This window comes from Anopheles merus, chromosome 3L (assembly GCF_017562075.2).
Source record: "Anopheles merus strain MAF chromosome 3L, AmerM5.1, whole genome shotgun sequence".
Taxonomy (NCBI): Eukaryota; Metazoa; Arthropoda; class Insecta; order Diptera; family Culicidae; genus Anopheles; species Anopheles merus.
The window spans coordinates 29,840,151-29,857,014 of record NC_054085.1 but is presented as its reverse complement, the minus strand read 5'-3'; the positions used below and the strand labels follow the sequence as shown (position 1 = coordinate 29,857,014).

General features: G+C 46.3%; 1 protein-coding gene across 15 annotated transcripts in view; it reads left to right on the top strand.

The window, feature by feature from the left end:
- LOC121600387 (patronin) overlaps positions 1 to 16,864 on the top strand; it is a 67,130-nt gene that overhangs the window by 34,434 nt on the left and 15,832 nt on the right. For 11 of the 15 annotated variants that reach the window (XM_041928921.1, XM_041928923.1, XM_041928916.1 and 8 more), the window contains exons 8-13: positions 427 to 666; positions 6,775 to 6,909; positions 6,989 to 7,111; positions 9,576 to 9,638; positions 9,931 to 10,497; positions 10,565 to 10,728. In XM_041928921.1, coding sequence (XP_041784855.1) covers positions 427 to 666; positions 6,775 to 6,909; positions 6,989 to 7,111; positions 9,576 to 9,638; positions 9,931 to 10,497; positions 10,565 to 10,728 — 1,292 coding nt within the window. The remainder of the gene's footprint in view (positions 1 to 426; positions 667 to 6,774; positions 6,910 to 6,988; positions 7,112 to 9,575; positions 9,639 to 9,930; positions 10,498 to 10,564; positions 10,729 to 16,864) is intronic. The other 4 variants (XM_041928924.1, XM_041928915.1, XM_041928926.1 and 1 more) reach the window with 3 other exon arrangements.

Below are 16,864 nucleotides of genomic sequence, written 5' to 3'. Positions count from 1 at the left end.
ACTGGGTGGTGCTCCTTACCCTCCCCTCTTCCTCGAAAAACGGTACGCGATTGGTATGTGCACGTGTTACAAATTGCTCGACACTGCAGATCTCTTATTGGCGAAAATCAAACCCCCTTTCAACTCCTTGGATCGATTTCAACCTTCAACCCATGGGTTTTCTGTATCACACTGTATCCCATTGGTTTTCCTCTTCGGTGAACTGTTTCCACTCGACCCCGTAATAAATTTACTCATAAGCAATCTTCCTTCTCATCCCCCATTTGCCCGATTCGTGTCAGATTGATTTATAAAAAGTCACCTAGATCAAATCTCTCTCCGAAACAAAACAAAAAAGCGATGTTAAACATCTTTCTTTCATATCAAATCTTTAACCCACCCCACTCTGCCTGCCCCCCCCCCTTTCGTGTTGCTCGTGTACACCAGATGCAACGGGAGCCGGCGCAACTAACGAGCACGGCATTGCCCACCGGCGGGGCTTTGCGAATCAACCGACGATCGCGGCCATTCCCGATTTGCGTCCCGGGCTCGACTCGCCATCGAGCAGCAGTGGCGGCGGTGGCGGCGGCGGCAGCGGCACCAGTAGCGGCGGCAACGGTGGTGCCGGCGGTGTTGGCTGCAGCAGTGCCAGCGGCAATGGGGCCATTAATCGGCCGCCGTTTCAAGGTCTAGCTTTAATTTACTTACTCTAAACGACTTTTTCCTTGCTCCTCCCCTGTTTTGCTATGTTTTTTTTGTTTTCTACCCTGTGTGTGCATTTTTCTTCCAAATTAGTTACTTTATTTATTTGGTCATTGTTTACTAGTCATTATGGTTCCTAAATTATATTTCTTTTTTTATTATTGTCGTTTGTGTTGTTCTATGTTTGTTTGTCAGCAATTCATTTATTATATTTTTTTCATGTTCATTTTTTATGTTTGATCCTTGTCCTTTTCATTTGTCGTTTTCTCTCATCCAACGCTCATCAAAGAACGTTCATTGTGTTTTGTCTTATCTCGTACATGGTTTCTTTTCCCACTTATTTCAATGTTACTTCCGCTATCGTGTGTGTTTTGTTGTTTTTTTTTCTGTTCGTGTCATGCCTCGTTAATCGTTCATTGGTTTACTGTTTCATTTTTTACCGATTTGTAACAGATTTGTTTGCAGCAGTATGTGTGTGTGTGTGTTGTTGCCCAGTCTCTCAGTAGTAGCGAAAAGAAAGTAGCAATCGTATTGCTTATCAATCACCTCTGCCTTTGCCGGGCCCTGTTCCGAAGCGTTGCATTTTAGCATGTTGTTTTTTAGGGCATTGCATCTCGCCGCCTGCATGCTGATGTGTTACTGTTTGTACCGGTAGTAGTTGTTGCTGATCATATTCTGTTCGTTCGTCTTGAAAACACATTTACAACATAGTTTTGCATACACTCACTCGCTTTAGTGCAGCCGTCCGTAGCTACTTCCTGTGTCTCATATGCGGCGGTATAGGCGGCAACATTTCCTTACATCGGGCAGTAATCGATGTATTGATTTTCGTTCACTTTCACCATCGATTATAACAGGTGTTGTCGTCATGTAATTGGCTACACACCCACCCAACACACCTCCCCCACTGCACTACACCTTTGATACAACTTATTTACACTGTACGAGAAATTTCATTTTTATTAATGGAAAGTGTTTACTGCGGCTTGGGCTTGGCGTTGGGTAGCCTCTAGTTAAACCTGTTAATTAAACTGAGCATTAAACAAATAAAGAAAACATCAGTTTTGTTTACTTTACTTCCTTTACACTCACCACTAATAGAAAGGCGTCGATAAAGGCATTAAACCTTTAACGCTTTTCAATTTAAACTGCTCCTGTGTTGTTTGTTTTGAAGAAAATATTTAACCTAGAAACGTAATGTGATGCGGCTGTCCCTTACGCAGGGTTAAACCATTCGACACTAATTGGATAGAAGAAAAGCAACTCTATCACATAAGTGCGTCCCTTCTATTAGGGTTGCTATCAGCCTGCTGCTGGTGCCGAATGGAGCTCCTCGAGCCATTTGTTGATGGGATTTTTATTCAAACGGCGTGGCTGTCGCGCTGTGTTGCTCTTTCTTTCTATTAGTTTCATCAACGATTAAGCGTAACACCGATCGAACGTTTCTTCCCTTGCGTACGTAACAGAAGTGGAGTTTTTTTAAATCTCCATTTAATGCGTTTTCCTAATGAATTGAGTAACCAAAAGGGCGATAAAAAATGCATTCTGTCACGAGGGATCAGAGCATTGTCAGTCATTAATTTGAATCGTGTCGAAGAGGAGGAAGGTGTGATGACGTTTTAGGTGTCTTTTTGGGCTTCATTATCTTTATCGGGGTGTGATTTTATTACATCCATCCACCATTGCCCCTTCATCACACGTCATTGTTTTGTCGATCACTTTGTTCCTTTGTCTTGAAAAGTGTATTAAAGCACTGCTGACGAAATAGAAATTCATCTTAAATGGTGTTACTTCTCTGCCGGGTCGTTTTGTCCATTGCTTGACACACTTGCTACTTATTCAGTGAAGCACAAATGAATTCAATTGACTCTCACTAACGTTTTCACAATTGCGCATAGCTCACGCTCATTTTTTCCTTTCTCCCTTCTTTACTAAGGCAGCCCTCAGCAGCAAACAACAGTCCCGAAATTGCACTTCCCAAAACAAAAGATCTGCACGGAGAAGAATGGTTTAGTTTGCAGTTTTACTTTTTCGCTTGTTGTTGGTGGTTTTATGCTGTTAATTCCCCCGAGACCCGCCCGAGACGAGACGGTGGTTATTTGCGTGCCCGGAGGACGGGTGAACAGTCACCCGGACCCGGTATTAACCCCCACCATGCACACACATTTTGATCTCATTTTCCATTTTTCCCAGCCCACCAAAACACACACAGACACTGAAAGAGAGCCAAGATCACCCCAAAAATGTATCACATCCGGTGTAACGAATTTCGGGCCCAAAACCTTCGGCGTGTTCCACGTTCGTTGCGCGATCTCGAACTAACTCGAAATGTCTGCACCCACCAAAGTGGAGATTTTCTCACCGGTTGTTGGGGTGTGTTTTTTTTTCCTTCTTGCTGATGTTTCGTTTCTCTTGTGGGTACACGATCACACTTACCCACGATGAGGTGGGGTTTGTAGGGGCACGTTTTCATTCATCTATCGCTCGAAAACAACTGCCAGAAGGAGGGAGCTGCTGCTGCCGTTGTGAGCGCGTCAAACTGTGTCTTCATCGTCGTCGGCGTCGTCGTCATCTTCAATTGCGCGTTGGAATTTTCCTCAATCCCACGTGCGCTTCCACGCGTTTCCGACCCAAGCTCCAAAAGAAAGATCGTAGAGAAAGATCGAGAAAGATCAACCTCCTCCCAACGCGGGGTGGAAGCTTTCAAAGATCACTGGAGTTTATGGCTGTGTGTGTTTGTGTGACCGATGCGGTAGCTTTTGCAAAACGCACGGAAAAATAGAAGAAAGGTGTTGTTGTTGCTGCTTTTTTTTATTTGAAGTAAACGTAGTGGCATTTTTCTAGCTGCTTTCTTTGCAATCTTGTGCCTTACCATCCAATAGCAAAAACGCTGCCCGTGTAAGCCAGTGATTTTAATGGCAATTGAGTGAGATTTAGGGCTGTTTCTTTTATTATCATGCTCTGCACACTGCCGGCAATTTGTGCAGTCAGTGAGGTAGTAGTGTTTGCGCTAACGAAGGTGTGGTAGTTTGGCTGTTGGCTCGGTGAAAAAGTTACCCCGGATTGGAATGGGAAGAGAAATTGGGCCTCACTTCCCCACAAAACGTACAATTCCAGCAGAAAGTGAGTGACGAGTCATTTCGTAAACGAAACGAAAATTTATCGAAACCTTTTTATGCGTGACTCTTTTTGTATGATATTTTAGCCTATCTCTGTTATAAGCTGCCGAGAGTAAAGCACATAATGGTGTCTATCCTTATCCAATGTTATCTGCTGAGATACTTCTGGGAAAATGAATTGAAAAAAATGCCTAGGACCACTACTCCACAACCAACGAGGCGGCAACCTGTACTAATTGTCTTTTAGGAACGGGAGTGTGCCATTCGATACTTCCGTGTCAGACCGGAGCCCAGCTTCACCTGTAGTCGGGTCAGGTGCACTACAGCACTCTTTGTGTTGAAGGGTTGTTGTGTTAATGCCCATTTTTAGCAGACCACTAGTCAACCAAGTGGGTGAATTAACAAAAAACAACGCTATGCAGCCACCGTACGCTGATACAAAGCCTAACGGACGGGCTCGGTTACATTCCGTTCGGTTTGCTCTGAACTCCCATGAAATTGCGTCAGCGTCATTGCCCAAAGAGGCGATCGTGAACCAATTTGCATCGTCCAAAGATGGACTTCCGGGTTGCTCGGAGAACGATTGTGTTGCTGTTTGTTGCGAATACCAGTGTTTGGCTTCCAGTTAAAGAAAGGCTAAAATATACTAAGCTGCGGGTCTTCTGGTATGAAAGGTATTTACAGCTTTGTGTGCATTCCATCTGTGTGTATCAGGAAGTTGCGTAGAAGATTCCTTTAAATTGTGGTATGGCAAAAGTGGCTTTATTTTATTTTTATTCGACAAACTTGTAAAAGATATCCCCCATAAATTACAGACAACATCGATTGTGTTTTGGAATTCCTCTTTAAATACTAAGCAAACCATTTTTGCATGAGATTATTCCATACTTTTTAATGATTGTTAGTGTTTTTGTTCTTGTGATGCATGTGATGATGATCATATAAAGATTCGTTATCAAATTCTCAGTTTGTTAAATTCCTTCAAATTTACAAAGAAACCGTAGCATATTGTCGTCCAACCCTGTTTTATATGGGTGCAGATGGGAATTGAACAACATCTGAGGGTGTGACAGTCCGAGAACCTTGTCAATGCGCCACAGTATCGCATTATAGGGGCTGTGTTAAACGGCGATCAGTATGTAACAGTTCCCGTAGCCAATAGTTACATCAGGCTCATAGTTGACAACCAGCTAATCAGTTAGGGAGCGTAAACTTACTTGCTTACTTCATAATTAATATGTTATTTATTTTATCCCCCGAAAACTGACGATAAAGCGTTACAAAGCTTTCTCACTTACAGCTACAAAACACTTCTCGTTGTCTGCATTGCACCCCGTGATCATTGGCACGATCAGCAGCGGTGTGGTGTGTCTTTCCGGCACCACTCCCCCAATGACTCCTACCGCTCCCTGAAAGCACTTACATATAATAGTGCTGTGCCAATTATAGTTTCGAAATTTCCGCCTAATTCGAAAAGTGGGCTCTCGTAATATGAAAATTAAGCCGCTCTTATTTTCCCCCATTATGCGTGCGTGTACCTCACTGTAGTACCGCTTACTTCACTTCTTTCACATTTCTTTTCTCAACTTCATTTCTCTACTACATGGGCGGGCGGGAATTCTTCTAATCCACCAAAACAACAACAAAAACCCACAACCGTAAATGCCAATCTCCCTTCGATCTTCCGGAAATATTGCGAGCAAACGGTGCCGTGGCAAGCATGCACAACACCGTCTGAGTACCATTTGAAGCTTGCGCAGCAGCTATGAATCTTATGATTTGTGTTCCACGCACCGGTTGCGATCGCCGTTTTGGCGAGATTCATTTCACTTTCGATGGTCCGGCGGGGTCCGGCTTCTGCGCGTTGCCCAAGTCGCGGAGAATGTTTCTTCCAAAGTGGAGTGAAATTTTCGAACCACTCGCCTGCCTCCCGCCGCGATTGATTTCGATTGGTACTTCCGGCGATTTCCGGGTCGTGGAGAGGAGGGTGGCGGCACGTGCTATGTTTTGTTGTTTTGTGTGTGCGTGTGTGTGGACCTCTATCGCACGCTGCAGACAATTAGCTGCTCTCGACTACGGTCCGCTTAATTTTAAAAGCATCGTTTAAGACGTTGAATTATCTAGATCGTAGCAAATGTGTTTACTGTGCATCGTATAATGCGTAATTTTAGGAGGGTGGGATTTGTTTTGGGGGGTGGAGATATTGTGCGATGAAGTGTTTTTTTTATTGTAGTTGCATTTTTCTCACGCATTTCTTATACAATGTTGAGGATGTTGTCACCGCACTTCCACCAGCTTGTAATGCACCTTCACTGTTTTCGACACGATACCTGCAGTAGTTGCGTCCCGAGCGTCACAAATAATGATTCATTTATTCAATTGAATTTAATTTACAATTATGTTTACACAAAAAGAAGTGGAGCGCCCGCTTTTAGTCGACACTTTGTTCATTTGTACAGTTTTCACAACAAATTTAAAATTTCAGTTTTTTTTTGTCTAGTTATTTATGCAATGTTAGATCGCTTTTGTTGTACACTCCTCCCTCATCTTCTCAGCAAATGCAACACATGATCCAGTGTGATGACATACTTTATTTGCATCTTTTGCATGAGTCGGCACTAGATAGTGGTGCATGGCTAGTTTTGTCGTTTGTTTTGCTCAATTCGCAATCTTTCTCTATGTTTTCATGTTTCGTAAAGTGTTGTCTATAGTTTATGTGAATTGTTTGTTTTATAGTTTATTTTTTCATCATACGTTTTGTTAGGTTTAAGGTATTTTTCTTTACTGTAACTGTTTTGTTGCGTCTTTGTTTATCTTTATTTCTTTCCCAATGCTCATTGTTTTCTTGTATTTATTACTTACTTCCCTACGTGAGAGAAAACCACTCATCCCTAGCGAGTAGTTTTCAGTCTACTTCTTCTCCATATGAATTGGTGTGCCTTTCGTTTACTAACGTTATCTTTTACGCCCACAGTCAATCGGTCACCATCGGCCAGCACACTCAGGAAGCATATGTCAAGCCGGGAGATACCCGAACAGCCGCAGCATCAGCCACATCAGCTGTACCAACAGCAGCAATCACCGTACCAGCAGGCAGATCCTGATGAAGGTACGTCGTATCACAACACGGCCCATGGAAAACGAACCCGTGTATTTTAATTGATTTTCTCTCCGCTGTCTCATTTTAGGATTTGTCGTACACAGAAGTAAAGGAGTGCCAACATTATCATCGATGCAAGAACCACTGGTACCGGCGAGAATTCGACAGGCCAAGGAAAAGACGAACAACGACTCGAAAGCGGAAGAGCGAGGTACGATTTTGTCGGTAGTCTATGCGGGCATTCTCCGCGCCCAGCACACCCAGGCCTTCTGACCTTTCTTCCACCTTGCGTGCGCATCTGAATGTGTATTGTTTTGTGTTTGATTTTTCAACGAGATGTGTACACCTCTTTAGAAGTATAGACATGTTCCGTTTTCGTTTTTTTCTGTTTTGAAAGTTCGATTTTCGATCGTAGAGCGTAACTGTTCTACAACACAGTTTTTTATTTTAACCGTTTTGTTTGCTGTAAACAATATGCTCTCTCTTTCTCTGCATCTATTACTCCATTACCCACAGCGAAGTCTGACCGTCATTTCTTATTTACGTTCATTACGTTTGATTGCATACATTTCACAGTTATTTTGTTTTGACTTCCCTAAATCATCGTATGTTGTGGGTTGTGTGGAATGTGTGGAATTCACTTTCCATGAAAGCTCACCGCAAATTTTGTGTTTGCCCAGACACACCACTTCGCAACCAGCAGTATGATTTGTTGTGAACCACCTCGCACACCTAGCAGGTCGAAGGCACACATAGAGGCACACAGTTCGAATTGCTTTAAAGCCACACGCACGCACACACATAAGTAAACATGCCCAACTGAAAGTTAATCATGAGCGCTACGCATCACCGTGTTCCATCTGAGCTTCTTTTTAAACACACCAAATAATGCTGGTTTCAATGCCCCGGACAGAATGACATTTGCTACTACACATACGGTCAGTACTCAGGTACACCTATACGTTGCTTTCCTTTACGACGGGGGCCTGCAACGGATGGGTAATTTTCACTCTGTGCGCTTAGAGTGGGTGGTTTGACGTCTCCGATGCAGACGCAGTTTGTTTGAGATTGATAAGATACATCTCGCACCGGCGGATCTGTGTGTTACTGCATACAAAACGTTTCTCTAATGATGGAGTTTTAATTGGCGGGGAAGGGGGATTTCGTTAGTGGGAAGTTAAACCCAGATAGATACATTGAAACGATGACGAAGTTGTAGGGCGCACGTGTATATGATTAGATGATTTAGATGATTTTAGGGTGATTTGGGCGATTCCCTTAATTCAGACGACCCAGAGTAGTCAGATTAGACGATAGGAATGAATACATAAATTGTTGATTTTATCAATGCCACATACGCTCAATCATGCTCCCCAGTGGTATAGCTGTTTGAGTATAGCAGCAAACAAATGGGAAAGTGCAGCAGCACACAAAAGGAAGCTACTAATTGCCCGTACATTTTGCCCATGGAGTTTTAGTGTTGGCTTCTCCCTCGCGGGCGGGCGATCACTTCACGATATACAATAAAGCCCTAAACAGAAAAAAAGCGTCAGCGAGCGAGTGGCAAACATAAAACTGTGGTAGTAGTGTACAGTAAAGGTACCTTTTCGTTAAATTATTGGACGTCTGAAAACGCACACCGAAGTCGAGGAGAGGTTCGCATGTGCGCTGCCTCCACATACTGGTGCTTGCCATTTCACCTTCACTGAACCATTGCAATCGGATGATGATGGTGTGTTCGCGCGGCAGGAAAGCTGCTGAAACGAAACTAAAGAAAGAAAACACTCACACAAACACATTCTGCTTCAAAAGCTCCACATACGGTATAGTGCCGTGTCCGGGCATGCACTCGCTCCTCTTACTCGGCCCTAATATCCGATGGGTCCCCGTGTGTGGTTTGCGGTTGGCACAGCCGAGCCAGTTAGTGTGCGGAAGTGGACCCAATCGGTGACGGTTTTTTGCTCCCGGGAGTGTGTGTGCTAGCGTTTTTGTCTTGATTTGTGCTGTCCGTCAAGCAATTCTTGAGAATTAAGGCAAGCAAGATAGAGCAAGAGAGCGAATGAAGGAAAGGAAAACAACCTGAAGAGGGAGGAAGGTGCTGAAATCATAAACCATCGAAATTTGGTTTGCGTGTATGCGTGTGTGTGTATGCGTGTGTGTAGATCTGTATCAGAGAAGAACCTGCGAAGCATAGAATATTGTTGTGCAGTGTTGTTGCCCGTTAGCTTTCGCCCTGGACGCCGTCGTTATGGTTCGACGAGCAGAAGACACGCGCTGTGGTAGTTGAGAACAGAGCAAGTGGTCGCGACGCGATGCGACGGAACGCCCGTATGGATAGACTCCCAGCTGCTGGACTGTTGTAACTGGTTCCAGTCCATATGCGTCCGTTAGTCGTCCGGTTGCGATGATATGTTTGCGTGCAAAAAAATTTCCCCGTAAAAAGCGTAGACGAGAAAGCAGTAGCGAGAGAGAAAGAGAGAAACTAGCTGCTTGAGTCGCTGGTGCAAAGATTGACCCGCACAGAACGGAAGAAGTGGTCGTTTGGAAGAGAAGGTTTCGGGGCTCGGAACGAAAAGTGTCTGGCGCGATGGCGCTGTTCAACCGGATAGGGCTAGATCAGTTGCTGAATCGGTGCATATTTTACGTTTTCAAAACCCTTCTCGTGGTGCTTCTAGGTGATAGCATCCCGGCAGGGCGGCCGAGCAATTGGGAAGAGTCGCGCAAGACCAGCTTCTCAGGTAAGAAGGTTCAATGTGTTTTACACACTACTGTTAAACTTCCCCCGTCAATGTGTCTAACGTGTTTACTATCCATCCCAATGTCACTCAAAATCATGCTTGCTTGTTTTGAAATTAGTTGATTGTTTTTTGTGTTGAATATCACTTTTTTGTAGTAAATTAGTTCCAATCAAACCCGACTCTATTTTCTACTAACGAAAATATGTGTACTTAGCTCTCCACAGCAATTGAGTTGAAAATTGATAATTAATCTCTGCTCTACCTTTTACGGCACCATTTTCTTCCGGCACAGGGCGACGCTCGCGGCGCAATTCGTTCAGCGATGATTCTCAGCTGACGATTGAAAACTTTGGCGGATCGCAGGACCAGCTGAACACGGTCGGGCGCTTTGAGCGGGAGCGCAAAATCTCCAACACCAGCCTGACGTCGATTGAGCAGGTCGCACCGACCAGATCGTCGCTGGCGGATGCGCGCGGCTCGATACAGTTCGGGTACGACACCGATTCCGGCAATGAGAAGCAGGATCGGGACACCGAAAAACTGCCCGGAAGTGCCGGTGGCACCTTGCGGCGCCACAACAGCACCACGCTACATTCCACCAGCAGTCCGATGAGCCATTCGAGCGATGTGAGCAATAACGCGGGGAGCCGGGCCGGCAGTAGCTCGGTCGAGCGCGATCTCGTTGACGGAGATGGTACGCCGACGATGGGCGGCAGTGTTGGGGGAATAGCGGTCGCTGCTGCGGCAACCGTTTCCGACGTGGAGCTAACGCCACGGCGAAAGACATCGTTTGCCACGCTGCCAAACACCACCACCTGGCAGCAGCAAGCGATCAGCGTACAGAAGATGGATGATGTCGGTAAGTACACGGTGAGGTACGGCTCTGTTGTCACCCTTCATTATATGCTAACTTGCTCTGCTTTTAGACGACTCGCAACCGCTGGAAGATGCATCGAAGATCTCGACCATCAAGCTGAAGCTGGAGGAAAAGCGTCGCCTAATCGAGCAGGAAAAGCGGCGCATTGAGACCGCCTGGACGAAGCAGCTACAAACGGTTGGCAAACAGGCTTTTTTACAAGCTATTAGCAAGGTGAGGGGTGCACTGGAACCGAGAACCACCCGGGTGATGGTTAGGGATTTTGGGTGGCAAATCTCCGTAGTAGTATGTGTATGTGATTAATTCCAGGTGTAAAAATGCGCGCTGTTCTGTGAGAGAAATGCTGCAGTAGCGTAATGAATTGGGTTTATTTGTATTGTACAAAGAAAAGGAATGCTAAAGCAGCATTCTCAGGAACAGCGCCAAACCAGTAGTAGATCAAATTGTACAGTAGAAATTATGTTTGTGGTAATACATCTTTTGTTGTCAATCTTCTTTTCTCGGTTCCAAGTTTTGGCACAAAATCGTTTGAGGTGTGTTCCTAACAGTAACGAACCTTCTGCTCACTAAGCAATCTGTAGGTTGCTACGGCCTACTCCGTCGTGTGGACTGTATTTCGTGGGAGCAGAACTCCCGAGCAAAAGCCTTTAAAAAGGCTGGCACCTCGAAGGAAAACTCCGCTTCACTAACTACGGAATTTCCTACCGCGGTCTTGCCACTCTTATAGAAAATCGAATTTCTCTAAAAGAGCAATGCTCATCAAAAAGTTGAAGTAATTAATACTGGAATTCTAACTTGATTTATTGGTGATTTCTGGGGGGTTCTTATCAGGAGCCGACGTGCTCCGTTAGCGATGCATACATTTTCCTGTTTAAATCCTGTTAAGTTGGCTATATTCCAACTGGATTCTTTGGGATTGAACTGGTCTAAATGGGAATTCTGTCTAATGGGAAAATACATGTAATGCGTGTTGCCTATGCATAGGCGTTGTTAATTCTTTGCCTAACTCGCGGGTGTGTTCTGCCTATCTCAAAATCCAACATTCTGCCACCTTAAAATTGAACAATTTTAATAATTTCTAATTGATAGGCAAAACACACAACCTAACTAGTGGCCTAGTGATGTTCATTTTTGTACTTGTGCGCAACGTTGCTACTCTAATCTTTCCATCTTTTCCTGGATGGACTTCCGTGACGCGTGCCAATGGCCATGTCGTTGGTGGCATATTGTCCTCTTTGATCAATACTAACGTACCTGGTTTAATCTCTTGTCCTTCGCTTATCCATTTCGAACGCGGCTGAAGCTGTTGAAGGTATTCCCTGGACCATCTTGTCCAAAAATGGCGTTTTAGCTGTTGTATGAGGCGCCAGTGAGTAAGTCTGTTTTCAGGAACGGTCGTCGTTTCGGCGTCTGGAACCTGCTGCAGATGTGACCCAACCAAAAAATGGCCTGGGGTAAGGGCTGTTGCGTCGGATGGATCCTCCGTCATCGGGGTGAGAGGACGAGAATTCAAGCAACACTCGATCTCTAATAACGTCGTCATATCTTCAAAAGATAGAGTGGTGTTTCCCAGAACTCGAACCAGGTGGTGCTTCATCGAGCGCACAGCTGCCTCCCAAATCCCGCCAAAATGAGGCGCGCGTGGTGGTATAAATTTCCAGATGATCTGCCTTTCCAGCGTCCAACTCTGCATGCCTTGTTGGTGTTCAGGTGTTCGCAGAAGTCTGTACAGCTCATTCAGCTGATTGTTGGCTCCTTTGAAGTTCGTTGCATTGTCCGAATGCAACTCCTCGGGAAGTCCGCGACGAGCGACGAAACGGCGTAATGCTGATAAAAACGCCTCTGTGGTGAGATCCGACACGAGCTCAATGTGAATAGCTCGTGTTATGAAGCAAACGAATATTGCTACATAAGCCTTTGTGGCAGCGGCCCTTCGATGTGGTCCCTTGACGAATACTGGACCACAATAATCAATCCCAGTGATTGAAAAGGGTCGACGAGGTGTCACTCTGCTTGATGGTAGATCTGCCATTAGCGTCTCTGAAGATGAAGGTTTCGCTCGGAAACAGGTGATGCAGTGATGATATACACGTCGGGCTATGTTCCTGCCACCAATGATCCAATATCGTTGGCGACTGTTGCTCAGCATCAGTTGTGGCCCCGCATGGAGTCGAGTTTTGTGAAAGTGGTCCATTAATAACTCCGCCAGTGGATGGTTGTTGGGAACCAAAATCGGATGCTTGGTGTCTTCTAGTAGAGGTGCATTGGATAGACGTCCTCCAACGCGAATGATGCCGTTTGCTCCTAGCTGCGGATGCAGCCATTTCAGCTTTGATGATGAAGGTATCGGCTTGTTATGTTGAAGAGCCTTTATTTCATGCTCAAATTGGTCCTGCTGTGCCAGCCGACACAATACTTCCTCAGCCTCCCGTAGGTCTTGGGTTGTAAGTCCAATACCCGCGTACTGTCGACGCTTGAAGCGCCTGTTGAAGTATTGCACCCAATATGCCACAATCCTTCGAAGCCTGGAGAATGATGAGTATAGCGTAAAGATGCGATGTGGTGGTTTTTCTGTAACTGGACAAGCTACTGTGGTGACTCGCTGCTCTGCTGCTGCTGCTTCACATGATGATGGTAATGGTGATTCAGGCCACTGGTCCTCGGGTAGACAAATCCAGGAAGGACCCTGCCACCATAGCGGATTGTCTAGAAGGTCCTTGCTCAAGCAACCACGCGATGCTAAGTCCGCTGGATTGTCGACTCCGGGGATGTGCCGCCAAACACTTCCTTGGGTCAAGTGTTGCACTTGGGAGACGCGATTGGCGACGAATGGTTTCCAGCAATTTGGCGATGCTCGTAACCAATGAACTACGGTCATGGAATCCGTCCAGAAAGTTGCAGGAGACGAGAGCTTGACCGCTAATCTGACCCGATCATAGAGCAAGCTGGCCAATTGTGCAGCGCACAATTCCATTTGAGCAATGGAGTGTTTGCTATTTATCGGTGTCACCTTAGTTTTCGACGCGTACAGTTGCATCGTGATGTTCCCTTTGTCATCTCGGCTTCTGATGTAGCAGCATGCGCCATATCCCTTTTCCGATGCATCGCAGAAAAATGGAACTGGCTTGATGTCGAATCGGGCCTGATGGCTACACGAGGAATGTGTAGATTTTGTAAATGTATCAACTGGTTGTGGAAGTTGATCCATTCTCCTTGTAGATGATGTGGCAACTCGTCATCCCATCCCCAGGGCTGTTGCTGCTCCGTTTGTAGGGTCCAGATGCGTTGGAGGAACTGCTTGGCCATGGCTTTTACGGGATCGACGATGCCCAAAGGATCATAGATCCTGGCGATGCACGATAGCACCTTTCTCTTGGTGATTGCCCCAATCACGTATGGGGTGTTGATTTTAAACTGCAACGTGTCAGATGCTGGGTCCCAAATCAAACCGAGGGTGGCGAGAAGTCCCTTCGATCCACTGGTAGCATAAAGGCTGGATGCTAATTTCTCCTGGTTCACGTTCTGAAGTACTGATGGGTCGCTGGACGCCCACTTCCGCAGCTCGAATCCTGCACTAGCGTAGAGTTGCTCAGTTTGCAGCTGCAGCATCTGCGCCGCTTCAGATGATTGCCCGCCGGAAACGAAGTCATCTACGTAGAAGTCACAGGAACGTTCTGCGGCGACTGGAAACTCTCCTCCATGGTCCGCTACGATTTGTTGCAACGAACGCACTGCCAGGAATGGAGCGGATGCTGTCCCATATGTTACCGTGTTGAGCTCGTACTCCTGAATCGGATCGTTGGGTGAACTTCGCCAAATGATGCGTTGCAGTGATCGGTCCTTTGGATGAATCCAAACCTGCCGGTACATTTTGGTGACGTCAGCGGTAAGGGCGACTGGTTGAGTTCGGAACCGCAGCAAAATAGAAGTGGCATCTTGTTGAATTGTCGGTCCGACCATTAGTGTGTCGTTCAAAGACACACCCGTTGAAGATTTGCTCGATGCGTCAAACACCACTCGACACTTCGTCGTGGTGCTGTCGGTTTTGAAGACCGGATGATGTGGTAGATAAAACGATTCATCGTTCTTTGAAGAAGCTGCCACCTTGCTCATATGGCCTAAGCGAAGGTACTCTTCCATGAAGTCCACATAGGCACGTTGGGTGTCGGGTTCTCGTTGAAGTCGACGTTCTATCGCTAGGAACCGTCGAAGTGCGATAGTCTTTGAATCGCCCAGCTTGCCAATCATTTCTGGCTTGCGTGGAAGCTGAACCATGTACCTGCCATCCTCTTCTCGTGTGGTGGTTGCAGTGTAGTGATCCTCACAGGCTCGTTCTTCGATGCTCCAGCTCGGTGTGTTGCTCAGGTCTTCGATGGCGAAAAACTGCTTCATCAGGTTGTCCAACTCGTTCGTGTGTGTTGCCACCGCACACATTACTGGAGACATGGGTTCGGTGATGGTAGCACTGCCACTGACTACCCAACCAAATTCAGTTTCCTGAATGGTTGGCATGTTGTCACCCAGGGAGAGTCGTCCGGTCCTCAGGATCTCGAAGAAGTGTGTTGCTCCCAAGATGATGTCAATGGTTCCTGGCCGATTGAAGGATGGATCAGCCAAGATGCAGGTTTCAGGTATCTTCCAATGGCTGACATCAATCGGTTGAGTTGGTATGTCTGCTGACAGCTTCGGTAGCACAAGCAACTCCAATGATGCAGTATAGCTCGAGCATCGAGAATGGATGGTGGTTTCGATGGAATGTCGCACATTCGATCTTGTACTGCCACCAATACCTGATAGCGGAAGATTGATTAGCTTCCGCGGCAATTCCAGGAACTGTGCCAATCTGCCGGTGATGAAGTTGGATTGAGCTCCGCTATCCAAGAGAGCTCTTGCTGGATGGCTAACTCCGGCACGATCGGTGATGTTGAGCACTACTGTTGACAATAGCACTGTGGATGGCACTGCTGTCGTCAATGAAGTCATCGATGCCCCGATGAATGTTGGTTGAGCTGCATCGACTGGAAGCTGATGAGATGTTGCAGCGGCGTCTGGAGGCTGAAGAGATGGTGCTGCTGGAAGCTGCTCCCCATGAAGTAGATGATGATGACGTTTCTTGCAGATACGGCACGTCCATTTCGATCGGCACTGCGAAACCGGGTGTCCAGCGCTGAGGCAATTGAAACAGCGTTTCAATGACTGTACTTTACTTTTCCTCTGCACTACGGACATCGCGATGAAGGTTGGACAGTTCTGAAGAGTATGATGCTGCTGGCACAGAACACACGATGGATTGGCAGCTGTGGTGGAGGTGAAAGCTTTGGTGCTTGTTGATTTCCGTGACGTCTCTGGCGTGCAGCTTTCGAGCACCTCACATTGACGATTGATGAAATCGAGAGTTTTGAAGAGATCCGGAAACTCTCCATGTTCCAACGAACTCTCCCATGCTTTCCTTGTGTCAGCGTCCATACATGAGCTGAGAAGATGTGTGATGATGAGGTTGCTGGTACTGTCGATAGTCTGCTTCATAAACACTAAGCCATCCACATGACTCTTGCACGTCTCCGCTAGCTTCCGCAGGTCCTTTGCAGATTCTCGGGGTGCATGCTTCAGCTGAAGCAATCCTGCGATGTGCTTGTCGACAATCAGCCGAGGATTCTCAAAACGCCTCTCCAAGACGTCCCAAGCCGCCTGGAAGTTGTTGCCATTCAGAATGGACGTGTTCAGGATGCCAGCTGCTTTCCCTTGCAGCGCTTTGTTGAGATGGTGAAGTTTTACTGCATCCGAGTCATTAGTCCGCTTCATGATGTCTAAGAACATGGCCTTGAACGTTGGCCAGTGTTCGTATAGACCATCAAAAGTCGGCATTGGGATGTTGAGATGATGCTGAATGGAGACCGATGATAATGCAACTTCAGGAGGTGTTGTAGCTGACGATGGCTTTTTGTCGATTACGACCAACCTTGCTGCCTTAGAAGCATATAGCGAGTGGAATGCTTCGTCTTTTGCCAAATCTTCGTCTACGTCATCTGGCAATTCTTCGAGGATTAAATCCATGACATGGCTCTGCACCGCTTTCAGTTCTTCCAGCATACCTCGTTGGACTTGAGATATGCTGTCGTCTTTCTGTTCGGTGTTTATGTTTGCCAGCTTGCGGAATAAGCCTTTGTGTTTGGCGCGTAGACTTTGGATGTACTTTGAAGAGTTTGGCTGCGACGCTTCACGTCTTTCTTGACCATTGGTTTGTGCCATTTCGATGCCTTCCTGCTCTTCGATGATTTGCTGGTCTTCTTCTTCTACAGGAGGTGCACGTGAGACTGACATTTGGCAAGTCTAATAGTCTAATAGTCTA